Raw genomic sequence first — 7,978 nt, 5'->3', positions numbered from 1 at the left:
TTATAGTTTAATTATAATATATAATATATAATTTTAGTTTAAATATAATTGGAAAATAACATTTTTCTTGTGAGAATACATTTTTTGTCAGAAAATGTCAACTATTTTTTGTAATATATTGACTTTTGCCTTGCAAAACGGCCGTTTTGAAAAAAAATAGTAACTTTATTTGCACAAAATTTCTCAAATATATGTTTTTATTATATTTTATTATATTATAATATTCATTGGAAAATAAACTTTTTCTTTTGAGAATACATTTTTTGTCAGAAAATGTTAACTCTTTTTTTGTAAAATATTGACTTTTGCCTTGCAAAATGGCCTTTTTGAAAAAAAAAGTAACTTTATTTGCAAAATTTCTAAAATTATAGTTTTTATTATATTTTCCCCTGATATTAAATATGAGGCCTTCAGTCATGAGGGTACACAGAGTACACAGCCAACGAGAACACTGTTTCTAGAGCAACAACAATAACAAAGACAACCTCTGACGGTTTAGAGGTGATCATTCCGAGAGGATAAATTAAAAGTGAAGCAAAAAAAGACAGCCAGCAACTGTCAAGGCAATCTGTTTAAATCCTCACAAAATATTCATTGTCTCAAATCAGAACATAGTCCCAAGCTTGGACAGGATGTGTCCCAAAAAGAGAGAAAAAGGAGATCTTTTTTGTCTTTGCACACTTCCATTTCCAGGCATATCATCCCTCCTTTTCCCCCTTTGTTGTTGCCTTTAATAGCATCGCCATGGCAGTGAGGATGGGTTGCTAGGCAACTGGCTGGCGTCTAGCAGGACGTTTGATTGGCGGACGTGTGTCTGTTTGCTTTTCCAGGTCAGCTTTGTCAACAAAAGGAGGGAGGGAGTTGTCATATATTTGGAATAATTCCATCCGTCCTGCTTTTTTTTGTGTTGAATAAATTATTTTTCTGCATGAAGTCATTGCTCTTTGTGGTTATTGCAACGTCAGACACATGTGGCTGCAGAAAAACATGACATCATACTGCACGTGGATGACATCTAGTGGTTTGTATTTGGTACTGCAAGCAACCTTCTAGTCATAATAGAGCAAGTGTCCCCAGCCGCCAGGCGCAATGAAAAAAAACCTCAAAATGTTTAAAATAAATAATCAAGAAAAGTAGTAAATAAAATATTACGTAAATAGATATCATTTTAGGCTACTATTTTATTAAATAAATCATGCACAGTTAGAAATCGTGTTGTTTGTTTTTTGAGCTGCAAGCCGTCCCACTTTGTTTGATGGTCCTTGAACGTACCATCTAACTTTCTCCCACGCTGCACAGGTAGATGGCTTTATAGTGTTTCCTCGCTCTGTCGCGGTTCACCTTTCGCGGATTTGCTCTTTCTTTTTAGTGCTTCTATTTTTTATCACTTCCTGTTACTGATTGAGTATGGTTCTTTAAGAGAAATTGCATTGTGGGAAGTTGTGTCTCTCTCTCGTCAATCGTTTCCACACCTTTGTCTTCTGCGTCCTGATTGGCTGCAGGCCATTGTCAATCAATCTTCTTCGTGCGGCCATGCCGACGACCGCTTCTGACGGCTTGCTAGCTTGCAGTCTCTTGCTAGCTTGAAGTTTCTGTATGTTTGTAGTTTTCTTCATGATAAAACCCACAATGTCGACGAAACGGCCTGCGACCAAAAGACAAAGAAGAATACTAACCATGACACAAAATTTTGGACTTCTGGACATACTGAACGAATGGAGAAGTTAAGCGGCTATACGGCGCCATTTTGGAATACTGTGAATGCATCTTTGGTTGGAAGGACTGCAGTTACATGTTGTAACAAGTATACAAAAACGCTAGAGTACAAAGGAACGGCGCCAGGACGAAAAGGGATGATTACGGGTGAGTCACATAAAAAAATTCTTGTCTCCAACCTGTAGTTTGACCGTTAAAATTCAAAGGAATGTTTGAACTTTTTTGAGTGTTTAAAAAACAGACAGAAATGTGAGGACAGATGTTTTTAAATTCTTGAAACATATAGAATAAGTCACACACAGTTGACTACTTTGCATTTTTCACTTGTTTGATATTTTGGAACCTATCCCCCTGATAAACAATCGACCGCTGTACTGTATTTTTCTCATATTTGGTCCCAAATGCTGATAATATGTGGGGGAATAGTGGAAGGTAAGGTTTCATGATGTTATTGTATTGGCTATGTTAATTTATGCTATCACATGCTAGCTTGTTATCTTATCTCAGAAAAACAAACAGCTAGCTTTAAATTATTGCTTCTGTTTAAATGAATGACTTTATTAGCTATTTAATAAGGTAAAAATGGGAAAGTAGCTCATCTATTAATTGAATATGACTGAATGTGATACCTGAATACAAAACATTATCATAAAAAGTCATATATATATATATCTATATATATCTCAACTGTTTTCAATGCCGCTTAATTCTCACTAGGGTGGCGGGGTATGCTGGAGCCTATCCCAGCTGATTTGTGCGAGAGACACCCTTGACTGGTCGCCAGCCAATCACAGGGCACATATAGACAAACAATCATTAAAACGCACATCAGTATCTATGTCTTTGGAGTGCGGGACGAAACTGGTGTACCCGGAGAAAACCCACAAAGGGGCGGCGGGGGGGACAGAGATGTCCAGTAAAAAAAAGATTCCATACTAACACTGAAGCATCTTTCTTTTTTTTTATTATTCATCTCTCATGTCAACCATTCATCACATGACACACTTTATTCTTCATTTAACCACCGCCCCAAAAAACGGCAGGGATGATTCAATACGTCATATTTCCTCCCTGCCCTTAATATTATATTAACAAATATATACAGATATCCCTGGAAAAAAAGCATGGTAGCAATAATTATTTCCAATAACAATAGATCTCATAATAAATACTCATTGTACATGATCACAGGACAACTCTTCCAACTTCATTCCATACATATAACAAATACACTCACACACACAAACACAGGAATCTAACTAGCACGGTCAGCCCAGTCCATTGCTACAAACAACTGGTCAGATCCACGATGATTTGTCAGCTGCAAGTCGCCCACAAGCAAGGCTCCTATAAAGTGCCACCTGGTCCTGAAGGGTGCGTGTTGAGTTCAGTGGTCCTGTGTGAACGTGAGCGTGAAGTTGTAGACGTGACGTAAGGTTGTCTCCGAATATTGAAACATGCATCCAGGGAGCCAAGGAGGAATGTTCGACCCCCACCCGGCAAGAAATATTACATATTGTAGAAGGACAGAGACATGACAGTGTCGCAACACACTCGGATGCACCATGTGATGAACAAATAGAACCCTCGATGGAGCTTTTTAGGCAAAAATATGTATCAGGGCCACAAAAATGTTGTATTTTCGTAATAGTTCAGGAAATCCTGTGACCTTATTCTTGTTTTGTTGTCATTCAGTGTGGCCCTAATATTCCTTTGTAAAATAATTTGTGTGTTTAACCCTTAGATGCATAAGTGGGTCAAAAGTGACGTGGTCAGGTTGTTTTCTAGAAATATCTTCATAATGAAAAATTTTTATCATTTAATATTCCAGGTATTCCTCAAAAAAATGTTTTTGATATCATGCCATTCACATTTTTAGCTTACCTTTTATAATTTTTTGTTTTTGTGTTACTGCCCCAACCTTCCATAAGTGGGCCAAAAATGACCTGCATGCATTTTTTCTATGGAATCCAATAGGAACCTTTAATTCTTGTCAAATTTGGCTGTCAGGAATAAATTAACTGGAGACCACACAGACTATATCAGAAGTGTCATCCCTCAGGAAGATTATTTTACACATAAAGTGCTAATATAACAAGTATTATCTTCATATAATATTGTGTATGTGTCTTTCATGACTGTTAGTATTATCAACAAATTAGCCTACTTTATAACTAGCTGACACTAGCTGGCTAACATGATGTATATGTATTGTTGGGCATTACTCTTTTGTTTCAGTCATCACATCGATGCTAGATAAACTTAAACTACAACAGAAATGTTTTGCACAAGGTTGAATATTTATTCCTTGATAATAAGTTGATAATGCCGTTTAAATGTGTGTTTGAGAAAGCTGAATCCTACTGTGTTCAGTGTTTACATTTCAATAAATATTTGTTTAAACTTGAGACCTGTGATATTTGTTATCATTGTCATTTTTTCATGTAAATTGAGGGAGCAAAAGCAGTATCGGCCACAACTATCGGCCCAAGCAAAATCGGTATCGGCATCGGCCCCCAAAAAAACATATCGGTCAATCCCTAATTCTCACATTTTCTATTGTTGTACGGGATCATTTTCTTTTTCAAAGATGTAAAAAAGTGAAAAATTAAGATGTTTCTAACATTAAATCATTCTTGTGTGGTTCTAAATATAATACTAAATATCAAACAAGTGATTATTCCTAACCAAAATTTGGGTCCAGTCACTCGTGCATCTAAGGGTTAAAAGTAAATGACTGAATGGGTAAATCAATGTTGTGTGATCAACATTCACCCTGAGAGGAAGTACTTTGTCAAACCAATGCAAAACATCAGAGTGGAAAAAGCCAGCCCAAGTCCTTTGGTTGCTGCCAGAGAGCGTTGTTTTTTGAGGAGGATTAGTGGGAGATATTTGTGATGTTCTTTGGAGCCCCCCGCCCCCCAAAGAGTGCTGTGGTGACATAGTGAATGTACATGTGTTAAGAATGATGGAACGGGAAAAGAAGGCAGACATATTGAAATTCAACAAGTAGTTTCTTCAATGGCTTTTTGCAGGAGATCAGATGAGAAGGATGTAGGCCAGTGAGCAAGGCTTTTAAGAGGCATCCTGACCCTCACTGGTGTGCATGTTAGTTAGGGCTCGTTTTTTAAGGTGCCATACCTTCTTATATAGGATGCTCAGTAGAACAGCACACAAGACAAGATGGCTTCCATCACAAAAAAAAACTGTAAAAAAGCGTCTTTGTAGTCTCCTCACTATGTGTACTGTTGTCCACAGAGTGTGGCGGGTGGCAGCTTCCCACACAGAGGAACCGTATGGTCCAAATTCTGTCCCTCCACGTCCATGTCCATCAGATTGGGCCGCGTCGCAGGGACGCCACTGTCCGCCGATCCGAGGGGGCTTTCGCAGCTGCTTCCCGGCGATGAGCTCAAGGTCCTGGACAGGGTGCCCAGCTTCCACGGGTCTGCTCTCATCCGGGCTGGTGTGGGCCGGGGACGGGCGGCAAACTCGAGGGTCTTGGGTCTCTCAAGGGGGCTGATGAGGCAGAGAGGAGTCGGGTCGTGGGTGGGAGGTGCTGGGGCCTTTCTGCGGTGGGGGGCCGAGTAGATGGCAAAAGGGTCTGGGAGGCGAGGGATGTCGAGGGTGTCCAGCACACCTGGAGAAGATGAAAAAGGAAATAAAAAATATTAATAACATCAGAACGAGCATGTTAACCATGGTAACTAATTTATTTAAAATCGTTTTGCTAAATCATGTTAAAGAATGTGTCCTACCTTTATTATTCCTAATACTGGGTACCCCAGGTGGGGGCGGCATGGGCATGCTGCCGTCAGATGGCGTCCTGTGGTGTACCAGCGTTTGCGCTCTGGGTCGTATGGCACCGTCAGACGGTGTGCGCCTGTGCCCCCTGTTCATCGCCATGGCCGCAGAGACGTGGGTGGGCGTGAGCGACTGGTTGGGCTCCTTCTTGAAACTCTCTGTCCGTAAGTCCAACAGCGGGTTGAGGGAGGGGGCCGCTGGCACCACCTGCATCCTGGCGGGGGTCAGGGCGTAGTCATCCGGGTCGGAGGGGAGGAGAGACTTGGTGGAGTTGCAGTCCGAGAGCGAGGACAAGGAGAGGAGCGTCACCGAGGGCGAAGGGTCCAAGCAGGAGAGTGCTGAGTCGTGATATCGGGAAAGGGACAGGGAGAGGTTTCTGCTGGGGGGAGAGGTGCTGCGACGAAAACGTCCTGTTCGCTGGAAAAGACTTTCTTTCTTCTTCCTCTGCTCCTCTCTGAGGTCCTGCTCATCTTGGAGCACCTGCAATAACAGTTGGAGGATTATAGCATCAAACCTTTATTGGAAATGTTTTTATTTGATCATTCATTCATTCATTTTCTACCGCTTAGCCTCACAGGGGTTGCGAGGGGTGCTGGAGCCTATCCCAGCTGTCTTCGGGCAAGAGGTGGGGTACACCCTGGACTGGTGGCCAGCCAATCACAGGGCACATATAGACAAACAACCATTCACACTCACATTCATACAATTTCGAGTCGCCAATTAACCTAGCATGTTTTTGGAATGTGGGAGGAAACAGGAGTACCCGGAGAAAACCCACGCATTCCTTGTGCATGCGTGCGTTTTCTCCGGTTTCCTCCCACATTCCAAAAACATGCTAGGTTAATTGGCGACTCCAAATTGTCCATAGATATGAATGTGAGTGTGAATGGTTGTTTGTCTATATGTGCCCTGTGATTGGCTGGCCGCCAGTCCAGGATGTACCCCGCCTCTCGCCTGAAGACAGCTGGGATAGGCTCCAGCACCCCCACGACTCTCGTGAGGATAAGCGGTAGAAAATGAATGAATGAATGATAAATTGTAATATTAAAAAAAACACACACAAAGTGGAAAAAAAAACATTATTTACATCAAATTTATTAATGATACAAGTAAAAATATCTCAAAATTATAGCCAATAGCTAACACACAAACAAACCAAAAATAAGCAAATAGGCAAACCCACACAGAGGAAGAAATATTTACCACTTAAAAAAAAAAAAGCATTTGTTTCTTTTTGTAGGTGGAAAATTGCACACCGAGAAATAAACAAAAGAACAAACCCACACTGATAGACACTGTACATACTGTTACGACTTCACTGGAGGGATAAAAAGAAAAGAATGAAAAAAATTTAACTATATTAGGAAAGCAGGAAGTGAACAAATGTAACAGTTACTGATTGTAAAAGTAGCAGATGGAGGGGTAGGATTTAATAAGCTTTGCTTCTTCCTACTCCTTTTGGACATGTGGAACTGTGAACTGATGTGATGCATTCAATTGTAATCTGATGCTTGTTCAAATGAAATTAAACCATACCATTACCAAATCGGCATTACCTAATAGTTCCGCACATTGTATAGTTTTTACCTGCAGTCTTCCCAGCTGCAGCAGGTCTTGTCCCAGACCCACCGAGGCCAGCAGCGAAGCACAACCCAACAACAACATGTCACTCTTCTTCCTCTGGCTGCAGCGTCTCAGCGAGTCTTGGTGGTTCGTTGTAGCCCCAACACCCCCAGAACCCTGAGTGGAGCTCGCACTTGATGACCCCACAGTGGCAGAAGCCACGCCAGACCCCAGGGTGCTCCACAGGGACCCTGAATCCTCAGCAGCCCCGTTACTGCTGGTCTCGGAGGGTTGTAAGGAACCTGGTGACTCCTCGAACTCGCAGCATTCCTCTGAGATATAAGAAGGGAATAAAGGGAATAAATACAGTACTTGAATGGAAATACCGTGCGGGACTGACCCATTTCACTGAGGCTGGAGAAGCCCACTGTCATAGGGGCATGTTTGGGCGACTTTCCAAGATTGGGTGCGCTGGATGACCATACTTTGCTGCCCTCACTTAGCGACTTCAGTCTGAAAATATTCACAAAAAAGAAGCTTGTCAATAACATAACATTCATTCTCAGCTGTCTTTGGGCGAGAGGCGGGGTACACCCTGGACTGGTTGCCAGCCAATCACAGGGCACATATAGACAAACAACCATTCACACTCACATTCATACCTATGGACAATTTGGAGTCGCCAATGTTTGGAATGTGGGAGGAAACCGGAGTACCCGGAGAAAACCCACGCATGCACTGGGAGAACATGCAAACTCCACACAGAGATGGCCAAGGGTGGAATTGAACCCTGGTCTCCTCGCTGTGAGGTCTACGTGCTCACCACTAGACCACCATGCAGCCCCAATAACATAACGATATATAACAATTTCTTTCATTTCCTTTCACCTACTTTTTG

At 41.8% G+C, this 7,978-nt stretch overlaps 1 protein-coding gene across 1 annotated transcript in view; it reads right to left on the bottom strand.

Annotated features, from left to right (window-relative positions):
• Positions 1-2,651: 2,651 nt before the first annotated feature.
• Positions 2,652-7,978, bottom strand: part of map3k10 (mitogen-activated protein kinase kinase kinase 10) — a 32,926-nt gene continuing 27,599 nt past the window's right edge. Inside the window, exons 8-11 of the mRNA XM_058079916.1 lie at positions 7,481-7,593; positions 7,105-7,412; positions 5,472-5,997; positions 2,652-5,353 (exon numbers count right to left, since the gene is read on the bottom strand). Of these exons, the coding sequence (XP_057935899.1) occupies positions 4,953-5,353; positions 5,472-5,997; positions 7,105-7,412; positions 7,481-7,593 (1,348 nt within the window). The 3' untranslated portion in view covers positions 2,652-4,952. The remainder of the gene's footprint in view (positions 5,354-5,471; positions 5,998-7,104; positions 7,413-7,480; positions 7,594-7,978) is intronic.

This window comes from Doryrhamphus excisus, chromosome 8 (assembly GCF_030265055.1).
Source record: "Doryrhamphus excisus isolate RoL2022-K1 chromosome 8, RoL_Dexc_1.0, whole genome shotgun sequence".
Classification (NCBI taxonomy): domain Eukaryota; kingdom Metazoa; phylum Chordata; class Actinopteri; order Syngnathiformes; family Syngnathidae; genus Doryrhamphus; species Doryrhamphus excisus.
This window is presented reverse-complemented; position numbering and strand designations above follow the sequence as displayed.